Raw genomic sequence first — 12,500 nt, 5'->3', positions numbered from 1 at the left:
CCCCTCCTCCTCATTACGGACGTTTGAGCAACAGACGGACGGCGACGCCCTCTTCCTCGGAAGAAGGAATGCATTTTACGGCCCAGGGAAGCGGGGGGGGGGGAGGGGGGGAGAAGGGGAGGGGGGCACCAGGGCGATGGGAAGGGTGGAAAGGAAAGGAAAGGAAAGGGGGAAAGGGGGAAAGGGGGAAAGGGGAGGGAAGAGGGGAAAGTAAGGGAAGGGGGAAATGGAAGGCGGAAAATAAGGGAAGGCAGAAAGAAAGGGAAGGGGGGAGGGAAGGTGGAATGGAAGGGAAGGGGAGAAAGGGCAAGGGAAAGAGAAAAGGGAAAGGGAAGGGGAAGGGGAAGGAAAGGAGAGAAAATGGGGATAAGAGTGGGAGGGAAGAAGAAAGGGAGGAGGAAGGGAGGGGAAGGGGGAGGGGGCCACGAGGGCGACGGGTATGAGATGATAGAACCCCCGCGACGCCGCATCCGGTGCCTAGCCAGCTGTGACCCACGTGGTGGATGGCGGGGGCGTGGTAGAGGGAGCTCGCAAGATCCTGAGGGAAATGGACCCGGGGACATTCTCTCTCTCTCTTTCTCTCTCTCTCTCTCTCTCTCTCTCTCTCTCTCTCTCTCTCTCTCTCTCTCTCTCTCTCTCTCTCTCTCTCTCTCTCCCCCTCCTTCCCTCCCTCCCTCCCTCCCTCCCTCCCTCCCTCTCTCCCTCCCTCCCTCCCTCCCTCCCTCCCTCCCTCCCTCCCTCGTTCCCTCCCTCCCTCTCTTTCTCTTTCTCTTTCGCTCTCTCTCTTTTTCTTTCTTTCTTTTTTTCTTCGCTCTCTGTCTATGTGTGTGGGTGCGACGGTTATTACTGTACGTATTCCTTGTTAGTGCGATCTAGCCTTGAATGTGTCTTTTGAGTCCATGACTACTTTCGTATCCTTTCCTTCCTCCCGTCCCCTCTTCCTCCTCCCTCCCCTCCCCCGTTCGTCAGCGTTCATGTTGTTCTCCCCCTCACCCTGCTCTCTGTCCCCCCTCCCTGCCCTCCCCCGGCTCTGCCCCGGCTCTGCCCCGCCCCCCTACCTTTCGCGCCTCCGTAACCTTCAAGGAGGAGTTTGAGGAGGGCGGGGGAGGGGGGGGGGTCGCGCCTTGGGAGAGTAAGCGTTATCGTCCCAAACCGTTGCCTTGGAGACGGTCACAGCGAGGAGAGCGAGCAGCCGATTATGTTTCCCTCGGCAATCATTCATTTAGTAGTCGGCTCCTCGGCTTGGCGTCGCTTCCCTCTCAAGATGGAGAAAGCGGGCACGTGTTGGCGCTGCGGGCGGAAGCACGAGGCGCTAGCTGGTCGCTTGGCTCGAGGAAATGAGCCAGCTGTTCGGGAGTCTGTGCTGCTCCTGCAGGGAGGACGACTCGCCTCTGCAGGGACACGCCGCCGCTGCCCCGTCCCGGCGCCGGCGGTCGCCTCGCGAAGACTGGTGCGGTTTCTGCGTCGTGAATGGGTCGCGAGCCGCCACGAGCGTCGGCGATGTGCCAGGGGCGGGAAATTAACGTGAATGACATGAAAATTACCGAAGACAAGAAAGGAAAAGGCAATGACAGAGAAGCGCCTTCCAAAATGTGTCTTTGGGGATATACTCCCCTCCCCCTCCCCCTATCTTTCCACTCCTTCTCTCCTTTCTTTTCTTTCCTTTCTTTTCTTTCTTTCCCTTCCCTTCTCTTCTCTTCCCTTCCCTTCTCCTTCCCTTCCCTTCCCTTCCCTTCCCTTCCCTTCCCTTCCCTTCCCTTCCCTTCCCTTCCCTTCCCTTCCCTTCCCTTCCCTTCCCTTCCCTTCTCTTCTCCTTCCCCTCCCCCTCCCCCTCCCCCTTCCCCTTCCCCTTCCCCTTCCTCTTCCCCTTCCCCTTCCCCTTCCCCTCCCCTTCCTCTCTTTCGTTTTTCCATCCTCTCCCCTCCCCCTCCCCCTTCCCCTTCCCCTTCCCTTCCCCTTCCCCTTCCCCTTCCTCTCCTTCGTTTTCCCATCCTCCTCCTCCTCCCTCTCCTCCTCCTCCTCCTCCTCCTCCTCCTCCTCCTCCTCCTCCTCCTCCTCCTCCTCCTCCTCCTCCTCCTCCTCCTCCTCCCCTCTCTCCCTCCCCTACGCATGCGTGTGAGTCTATTTATATCAGGGTTGAGTCAAGTGGCGGAGCGGCCGCCCACACACACCTGCACAGGTGCTCGTCTTTCATTCACAAATGTTTCCGAGCGCGCGCATGGCAGCCAGTTAGTTGGTTAGTTATGTGTCGAGCTGAATGAACGGAGATGTAAGCCCTCTTTCCGGCGAGTCTCATGCTATGTTTGCCCACGTTATTTCAGGTAATGATGCTTGGGTGTGCTGTTGTTTATTATTATTTATGTTTTTGTTAGAACGTGTTCAGAGGGTGGGAGAAGGGGAGGGGTGGGGGGTGATAGCGTAGATAAAAGGGTGAAGGATAATGCTGTTGCCATCATCCAGTGCTATGCAGCTCTTTGTCTGTCTGTTGCAGTGTCTTTGGTCTGCACTCTGTAGGGCAATTCCCGTCTTCGGTTTTGAGCTCGGATATAAGATGCGTTTGTTGTCCTGTTTGTGTCTTGTTATGAGAGCGCATCATCCTACACACGTGTCGCGGCGTATCATGGCCCACTGTTACTTGTCCTGCTTCTGCTCTCCTGCCTTCTCGCTGCTCCTGGCTTCCTGTTCGCGGGTCCTGTTATCGCCCTCTTACGCTCCGGTGTCGTGGTTATTGTCTGGGCAATTTCAAGTAAGAGAAGAGAAGGAAAGGATCCCGGCCGGAGGAGCAGGTGCTCTCCGACGGGAAGGAGGGAAGGAGGGAAGGAGGGAAGGGGGGAAGGAGGGAAGGAGGGAAGGAGGGAAGGAGGGAAGGAGGGAAGGAGGGAAGGAGGGAAGAAGGCCAAGGGCGAGGAGGACACTCGGGAGTGGTCTTCGGCTGCTTCGTCTCTCCTCTTCTCTCCCCTTTATTTTGTTTCCGTCTTTTGACATTGGTTTCATTTCTGGTCCTGGAGTGCGGGGGGGGGGGGGGCCGTCACCTGAGGAGAGTTGAGGGACTTTTGGTTTCCATGCCAGGAGCACTTCCGGCCGGACTGTCAGTAGGATTGTTTGCGCTTTTGCCCTTGGTTGTTGTTGTTGTTGTTTCTGTTATTTTAAGTTTTATTCTTAGAGTTAATTTTAGCATTATCGTTATCATCGTTATTGTTATTTTTGATTTTTTAGTATCGTTATTATTAAAAGTATTCTTGTTACTGATGTTATAGCCTTCATTATTGTTATTGATGATGCTTATGATAAGGGTGATGAGGATGATAGTGATGACAACAAAAGCAATAAAGAAAATAATAATGACTGTTATTTTCACTAGGCTTAATTTGCCCGTGAAAACCCCGTGTATGTGGCAGTCATGCGCAATGACAGGCCCTGGGTAGGCCTATTCCATGTTTCCTTTGCGCCTCTCGTTTCCACCCGTGGCGTCCGCGCGCTGATATGGTGTCCTTTGCTTGCAGGAGAGAGCGACCCCGAGAAGTGTCTAGAGCGGCGACCTGCGAGCGGGGAGTCGCAGGGCCAGCTGGTGTGGGCCGTCGACGTGCCAGCCGTCCTTCCCAAGAGTAAGTCTCGTGCCAGGCGAGTGCCGGGGGCGTGGTCAGTGGCCGTGCGTGCCATGGACGCCTTCCTGATCTAGGTTCATTCACATGGTTAGGGTCCTTTCTGAGCTGACGCTGCCGGAGTGGGAGTCCTGTGACATGGCACAGCCCGAGGCAGTGGTGAGAGCATAACCTTAACAGACTCAGACAGACACACCAAAGCGACTCGACGCCCGCGTGTAATGCCACGCACATGGGCTTATGTACTTATTCATTTGCGTGGCTCTAGATGCTTAATGTACAATATACATATACATACAGGCATAATTTTTTTATAGACGCACACGAAAAGAGGATGTGCTTTAACAGAAACTCAAGCTCGACTCAGGCACAGAGGAAGGGTAAGTCTGCCTTTGACTCTGCCACGTGAACGCTGACTGCTTGATTGACATCGGACTGTAACGTGTGACTGAACTAGCATAGTTTATGAAGGCAGAATTTGCTCAGGTTCGACTCTCCTCACCAAAACTCTGTTACCTTTAATGACCTTTTGTAGTAGGGAATTATATTTCCTAAATATATGTACAACTACAATATATAGATAGCATTAATGGCAGAGTAGCCGTGAGTCCACGAGTACAGCGTCCCTTTGGTCCGCCGCAGATGTGGGCAGCGTGGTAGTGCGCTACCACAGCGGCGTGGAGGCGCGGCGCGCGTGCCTGGGGTCGTCGGCGGTGGTGCGCGTGGTGCGACTGAGCGATGGCTCTGCGTCCGACTCCTCGGAGGACGAGAGCCTGCACCCTTCGCTCGCCCTCCAGCGCTGCCTCTCGTGCACGAGGCTGCTGCGCTTCACGCTCACAAGTAAGGCGCCGCCGCGGCCGGGGCTCCCCCGCCCCCGCGCCGCGCGGCGGAAAGCCTCTTCGCTTTCACTGCTCTCTTCATGTACTTCTTTCTCCTCCCCTGGAGGCGTAATCGCATGTAGCTCTTGAATATTCATCTCAGTCATAAACTCAAGAAAACGCTTGTTGCTTATGTAATTTGGATAAATGTATATGTTTGTTGATTTTCAAATACTCTTCATTTTTGTCTTGCAATGATCCGGCAATCTATCATCCAGGTCAGGCTTAGATTTGTTAATTTCTCTCCATGTTCTCCCTAAACCCCTTTGGCCCAACTCAAGTTCTCCCTAAACCCCCTTGGCCCAACCCAGGTTATCCCGCTGGGATAGATAGCTTCGTCCCCTTTCGGGAAACAGCTCACTGCTGCAGCCGATGCTCTAGCGGCCGAGGTGCCTTGGGACGCACACTAAGAGCCTTTGTTCCGGCACAGATTTCTCGGCGCATGGGCTGCGGCGGGGGCGCTTCTTCCAGCCCGACCCGTACGTGAAGCTGCGGATCCTCCCAGGCGAATCACAGACGCTGCTGCCGCACCACGGCCAAGAGGCGCGTTCGGCCGTCGCGGAGAACACCGTCAATCCTACCTGGAAGAGGCAGGTGAGGCGCCGCGGCCTCGGGTGACCGGGCTCGCGAGACTTGGGTGTTCCCGCTCGGGATCGGGGGGGGGGGGATGGGAAGGGGTTCGTTTTTTCCTGCTTAACAGGCTCAGCGAATTTGGCATCAATTGATTCCATGAGATGATTCCAGTGGTGTGTGTAGCCTTACCTGTAGTGCATTGCAGGACTTCACCTTCGTGGCCTACTTGCACGACATTCTAGAGGTGGAACTGAAGGACAAGTTCGCCAAGAGCCGCCCCATCATCAGCCGCTTCCTGGGCCGCCTCACCATCCAGGTCGCCACGCTCAAGGAGAGGTGCAAGGCGTAAGTCCCCCTCGTCCTGCTCGTCCTGCTCGTCCTCCCCCGCTCCTTCTCGCGCTTCTCGCCTCCTTCCTCATCTCCCTGCTTCTTTTCTTCCTTTTCGCGCTTCTCTCTTTCTTCATGCCCGCTTTTCTTTCTTCCGTCTGCCTTTCCTTCCTTCTTGCCCTCCCTCTCTGTTTCTTCCTTCCTTCCTTCCTTCCTTCCTTCCTTCCTTCCTTCCTTCCTTCCTTCCTTCCTCTCTCCCTCACATCCTACCGGCGAGAAGAGTGCACTTCAGTATTAGGGAGGAAAGTTTATTTTCCTTCTTGCGTGTGTTTTATATATATTTATTTGATTTGTGTATTCCCATAGAAAGTCTTGTATTTGTTTATTCAATAGTCAATAGTGTTTAGCTGTACTTATTATTACGTTTTATCAATTACATTGCTAGTGCTTTGTCTTATCTTTGGTCATTTTCGTAGCTTAGGGACCATCGAATATCTAAAGCAATGAGATGCTTAACTGTTGTTCCTCACGGCAGCGGCTCCCCGGGACTGCTGGACTTCCCGCTGAGCAGCAAAAACACGGTGGACTCGGTGAGCGGCCACATCTACTTCAGCGTGACGTTCGCCCCGGCAGCGAGCGGCGGCGGCCCCTGCACGGGTCACGGTGGACTTGAGTGCCCGGGCGAGGACGCCAGCATGAGGCTCACCGACAACGCCGTCATCGAGAGCCTCGGGCCTCAGGACCTGCTCTCGAACGGCCACATGGGCGGCTACAAGAAGAACATGTTCCCTCTCAGGTCCAACAACAACCCTGCAATAAACAATGGCGTCGGGGCTGGCTGCGGCGCCGACGGCGTCGTCGTGAACGGAGACATGGTGCCGGAGGACGTTGCGGCCAACAGCGGCGAGGGCACGGACGCTGCGGGCAGGGAGTCCGATTACTCGCCCATTTGGAAATATTCGTGTAAAGTTCCTAGTGTTACCACAAAACCGGATGCAAGTGAACCCAGTGGCGAAGAAGCCATTTATGAAACAGTTTACCCAGCAGAAGATTACCAGAGTCAGGAGAGTGATACTGCTGTTCTAAGTGCGGGAGTCAGCTGTGATTCTAGTCAGCCCGTTAGCGATGACGACTCTCCGCCCCCTCTTCCTCCCAGGACGAAGTCGCTCCTCAAGTCACTGGCGGACTCGGGGCACAGGCCCCTCGAGAGGTCCATAGCCCTGTACCCAACTGTGGTCAAGAAGCGGCCCATGCCGCTGCCGACGAGCACCGCCGGCGAGCCCTCGAAGGCGCAGACCATCTCCTGCACGCCGGGAAAGGTCCATAATGGCGTGAACGAGCCTAGTGTGCGACCCAAGGTCGGCCACCTTAGTGCGAGCTCACAGTCCAGCTGTGATAGTGAGAGTAGTGGAGCAAGTTTTGGCGAAGTAAGAAGAATGCAATTTTCCATGGAAGGACCATTTTCTTATGATATTGTTGATATAGATGATGTTTTGCAAATTTCTGAATTTTCAAGTAATCAAATTGATGTAGATAGTCAGTGCCAAGCAACAAAATCCTCAACTCAGGGACCTCAATCTTCATTGCAATCTTCTTCGTGTGCTTCCATGGAAAGTGAAATGTCGGAGGACATGGCCAGGCCCTCCACGCTTCAGAGTTCGTTGGACGAGGCCAGTGGGACATCTCTCTCCTCAGCCGACAATAGCTACAAGGAAGATGCTTGTAGTACAGTGGCTCCTCTTGCAACACCAGAGCAAGATTGCAGCCTCTTGCAGGAGGCAGCATCCACTGATACATTGCTAGAAAATGCTGAGGAAGTTTTAGAGGCTGAAATTGCTGCTTGTGGCAACATAGGACCCTATTTGTCCAGAAGTTCTACAAGTAGTGAAATTGCGGCGCCCTCTTCTGCTAGCTTTAATCATCACCTGCCCTCTTTGCATAAGATGGCGAGGAACCAAAGTGATTCTGTATCTAGTCCAGTTGAAGATATGCGAGAGTGTACTTCTTTGTTAAGTGCTCAAGAGAGGCCAATCACAGACGATGATCCCAGTGCTAGTAGAGAATTGGATTTCCTAGGTAGGAGAAGGGATTCTGCAACTCATGGTTTTCATCGTGACAGTGAAATGACGATTGCAGAGGAGATGAGGATGCTTGCGAGCTGTGACGCTGCTCATCAGGATGACACACATTCCGACGGGACAGACCACGAGAGCTCCTCTGCCGTGGCTCCCTCCAGGAAGGGGTCGACGTCAACCAGGTCGCCGTCCCCCAGATTAGCAGACTGTCTCCCGGTCTCGAACTCCGCGTCGGAGTCGATTTCTCTCGCGAGTGGCTCGGTGACGTGCTCGGTGTCGTCCCAGCAAGGGGACGAGGGACTGGCTGGGATGGAGCCAACGTGTATGGTTGTCAGCACGGAAAGCTCATCCTCAAACTCGGTGTTTGCCAGCCCCACGGCAGAGACCAATGACTTGAACATTGAATCCTTGCCATCCACATCTTGCTCTGCTGACATGAACATCCCCAGAGAGGTGTCTCAGGAAACCCAGACTGCGACTGTCGATGCCCAGGAACCAAGTGTCCGGCCAAGACGTGAAGCGGCGACCCAGAACATTGTGAGCGCAAACGAAGACGAGGACATTCCTCCTGCAGTTCCTCCACACAAGCCCCATCACCGCCTCCTGAAAGCCTTGGTTCATCCCCCACTTTGCCCTCCCACCCCGACACACCATGCCAAGCCCCAGCCCCCAGAGCGCACGACCAGCGACAAACGAGAAAGAGAGGCGAGTTTTAATATAAAGGAGGATGTGAGAGAGAGGGACGACAAGCCTGGACCGTCGCACCACCCCAAGTTGTCCCGTCAGCCGTCATTGCGAGACTGGCTCAGAAGATATCCCAAGGTTGAAGTAGCTTTTGATGAACCTCTGCCAACAAGTAAGTTTATAGTTAAACTTTTTGTATTGTAATATTGGGTTCATGAAAGGTTATTGTGTTGCTGCATTTTGTCTATTTTAATATCATGTATATTTATTGTGGTGTTCAGTATCCAGTACTTTATGATACCATGTTTCTGCTTGTACGTTACCCAGATGTCGAGGCGCGGAAGGACAGTCACGGCAGGATCTTCTTCATTGACCATGTGGCCAAGACGACCTCCTGGGAATGGCCGCCTCCCAAACCCCTGTCGACGCACAGACCCCTCTTCTTTGTGCCGCAAGTTGATAATGAGAAAAGGTAATTAACGGCACATTGTTATTTTTTTCTTACATTCACGTTTTATTGTAATAGGATCCCTAAACGGTCATAAAATTTTAGTACGTATGACATATATTCATATTTCTGATGTGAAAATGTGTACTTGTTCTTCCTGCAGGAGATCCCTCTGCGACAGTGGAGAAAGCGAGTGCAGCAGCAGCCGCACCAGCAGCAGGGTTGGCACTCCCGAGCCATCTACTCCATCGACACCAAATATCCTGGCAACCACAGGGTGCCTGAGTCCCGATCACTGCATGGGGAATGAGGGAGCCGTGGCACCTCCTCCGCCTCCACCGCCAGCACTGTCGCCTCCCCCGTCGGCTACCTCACTCACCGGTAGCACCGTTGCAGGAGCAGTCACCGCGTCGAACACCTCGGCGTCGACCCCCATGCCGTCGGTGGCCACGTCGCCGACCATGGCCGGGCTGCCTGGAGCCACTGCGATGCCGGACGGCAGCGACGGCGACCGGAGGAGGCTGGACGACGGCCCGGGTGAGGAGGAGGAGGAGAAGGCCCCAACGCCTCCGCCCCGACCTCACCACAGGCTCACCCGGCCCACGCCCCCCCTCCCGCCGCCCCTCCCGCAGCAGTGTCCCCCTACGCCCACGCACCATCGGAGGTCCCATCACGGCACAGGCGATCAGGTGAACATCTAGCCATCAAACTTATACCTGGGCTAAATTTTGTTACCGGTTATATAATTTTGGGTCGTTATCACTGATGTAATATTTGGTTGTATTTAGACGCAAGACGAAGGGGTTGCTCTTATGTATAATATACAATATTCCTTTGTTAACCACGGGTCGCTTTCTTTAAAGCGCATTTGGTGAATTCAGAGTGAAGGCTTATGGGAAATAGGGGGTTTGCTCCTCCATCCCATTCTTTGTATTTAACTTCTCAAAATACGCCACACCTAAACATTACCTCTGGATTGACCAATCTGATTAATCCCACCAGCTGCCTGCGTCAATGGCACTCTCTGTTCCACCAGTCATAACCAAGTCACAAACCGCTTCGCCTGTCCGTTCGAAGGCTTTGTCGCGTCGCAACCGGGAAATTGTCGCGTTGCAGCCGGGAAATGATTGATAAACAGGATGTCCCAGGATTTGTGCTTGTGCTCCCTTGGTCTTTAATGCACTACCACCTCGAACACTCATATGTTGCTTAGGAGGTAATACAAACTGCTGTTCGAACAGCTGCGGTTAACGGGATTAGCGATTGTTCACCGTAATATCTTCCTAGTGTTGGCTTTTTGTATGTATGTTGTCTTGCATATATATGCCCTTCGCGCTGATTGCCAAAAATACTGTTTACTAAGAAATGTATAGGAATATGAAATACTGTTTTACATCTACATTAAATCACCTAATGCAGTCGGTGGTCATTCCATTCATGGGTCATCTTGTGCAGGACGGAGCCATCCACCCTGACCGCCACAGCCGCACGATGCGCCTGCCTTCCATCCCTGAGAGAACCATCAAATTCCAGCGGGTGGAGATACAGCCGGGGGAAGAGCCTTTGCCTACAAGTGAGTGTCAAGAGGTGCTTCATGTCCTTCCGTTGGCTTCAAGTTCGTTACTCGTTTTCCCAGCCTCATATTCTTCGTAATCACCCACGCCATTGTTTTCCATGCCCCAGTCCCTTTCCATCTTTGTTATTGTTTATGTCCCTGTTCCAACATTTTCTATTTCTGTTCCACCAAATCCCCGTCTAGTCGGGCCTCTATCGTCCCATCGCCGCTCTTAAATTACATTAGGTGCCTTCTCTCCTCGCAGACTGGGAGGCGAGGATCGACAGCCATGGGAGGATCTTCTACATTGACCATGTGAACAGGACGACGACCTGGCAGCGGCCGTCAGGCAACGACTCGGCACAGACGCAGCGCACGCAGTCCACAGACCAGCTGCAGCGCCAGCAGCTCGACAGGCGGTGGGTTTTCCGCTGTTTTGGGATCGCGAGGAGCGGCTTTGGGAGCGAGGCTCTGCCGGTTTTCATTATGTTTGTTTTGATGATTGTCATTAACAGTATGTACGCAATCGGTATTTTGATTGTTATTATTATTATTATGGCTATTGTTGTTATTGCTATGTTGATAGTAACTACTACAGGAACTGCTACTGTTACTTCAGGTTGTTACTTCAACTGCTACTGTTGCTACGACTACTATATTACTACTAATACAACTTCTCTTACTACTACTACTTCTACTACTATTACTATTGCTATTACTATTACTATTACTATTACTATTACTATTATTATTACTATTACTACTACTGCTAGTGCTACTATTATTATTACTACTACTACTACCACCACCACTACTACTACTACTACTACTACTACTACTACTACTACTACTACTACTACTACTACTACTACTACTGTTACTACTACTACTGCTGTTACTACTATTACTATTACTATTACTATTACTGCCACCACTACTACCACTACTTACTACAACTGATCTTACTACTACTACTATTACTACTATATTACTACTACATTACTACTACCTCAACTTCTTTTACTACTATTGCTAATTCTACTACTACTGCTACTACTACTGCTACTACTACTTCTACTACTACTTCTACTATTACTTCTACTACTACTACCACCACCACCACTACCACCACTGCTACTACTTACTACAACTACTCTTACTACTCTACTACTATTACTACTATATTACAACTATATTACTACTATATTACTACTACTACAACTTCTCTTACTACTACTACTTCTGCTACTACTTCTACTTCAACTATTGCCACCACCACCACCATCACCACCACCATCACCACTACCATCACCACTACCATCACCACCATCACCACCACTACCACTGCTACTATGTCTACCACCACTATAACTAAAACAACAATAACAGCAGTTACTACTACTACTACGACAACTGCCACTACTACTATTGCTACTACTACTACTACAGCTATAAAAACAACTTCTACTACTAGTGCTGCTACTACTACAACCATAAAAACTCCTACAACTTCTACTACTACTACTAGAACTACTGCTACATATACTGTATGTCTACTTCTACTACTTCTACTTCCACTATGTCTACATTTACTGTCTTCTACTATGTCTACTTCTGCTACTTCTACTACTTTTACTACTGATATGTCTTCCTCTTCTTCTGATTCTTCATCTACTTCTGTTTCTTCTTCTACTTCTTCCTTTCTTCTTCTGCTTCTTCTGCTTCTACTCCTGCTTGTACTACTACCACCATTATTATCACTACTACCACTACTACCACCATCCTAAGATTTAGCTCCTCTTCTCTACCACAGGTACCAGAGCATCCGCAGAACTATCACCTCGAGAAGAGTAGAGATTGAGGAGTTCCCTGGAGCTCCGTCTGGGATCTTCCCATCCTCAACCTCTACACCTTCGCTCTCTTCTCCGTCGTCAGCTCCAGCAGCAACATCTTCATCTACATCTACATCTACTATTAGTAAGCCCAATATTTTGTTTGTGATAGAGGGATGTCTATTTTATTTGTGTGAATGTGTGCAGTTATCATTTTACAAGACAAGGGAACTTATTGTTCAAGATTATATATATTTTTTGTAGATGATTTTGATATTCTCTCTTCCAATCTAGGGCATTTTGGCATATATACTTTTTTTTTTTTTTAACCTTTTCACAGTGTAGAGCAAATATATCTGCTTTACAGAAAATTTTTATTGGGAAAATTTGTTTATAACTCCACCCTTAACCCTTTGACGATGGTGCGTCACACCTTAGTGACACAGCTAAATGCCAAATGACGGGGGCGACACAATATTGCAATATTGCATAGGCCCGGCGTAGGGGGTTTCCACTTATCGCCGGC

At 51.3% G+C, this 12,500-nt stretch overlaps 1 protein-coding gene across 3 annotated transcripts in view; it reads left to right on the top strand.

Moving 5' to 3' along the window:
• LOC122251047 (uncharacterized) overlaps positions 1–12,500 on the top strand; it is an 81,745-nt gene that overhangs the window by 54,286 nt on the left and 14,959 nt on the right. For all 3 annotated transcript variants that reach the window (XM_043012751.2, XM_043012750.2, XM_043012752.2), the window contains 10 exons: positions 3,504–3,605; positions 4,245–4,442; positions 4,911–5,074; positions 5,259–5,398; positions 5,916–8,311; positions 8,467–8,611; positions 8,751–9,276; positions 10,043–10,160; positions 10,408–10,561; positions 11,956–12,119. In XM_043012751.2, the coding sequence (XP_042868685.2) occupies positions 3,504–3,605; positions 4,245–4,442; positions 4,911–5,074; positions 5,259–5,398; positions 5,916–8,311; positions 8,467–8,611; positions 8,751–9,276; positions 10,043–10,160; positions 10,408–10,561; positions 11,956–12,119 (4,107 nt within the window). The remainder of the gene's footprint in view (positions 1–3,503; positions 3,606–4,244; positions 4,443–4,910; positions 5,075–5,258; positions 5,399–5,915; positions 8,312–8,466; positions 8,612–8,750; positions 9,277–10,042; positions 10,161–10,407; positions 10,562–11,955; positions 12,120–12,500) is intronic.

This window comes from Penaeus japonicus, unplaced genomic scaffold (genome assembly GCF_977035675.1).
Source record: "Penaeus japonicus unplaced genomic scaffold, GWHDUDI00000001_assembly GWHDUDI00000031, whole genome shotgun sequence".
Lineage (NCBI taxonomy): Eukaryota > Metazoa > Arthropoda > Malacostraca > Decapoda > Penaeidae > Penaeus > Penaeus japonicus.
This window is presented reverse-complemented; position numbering and strand designations above follow the sequence as displayed.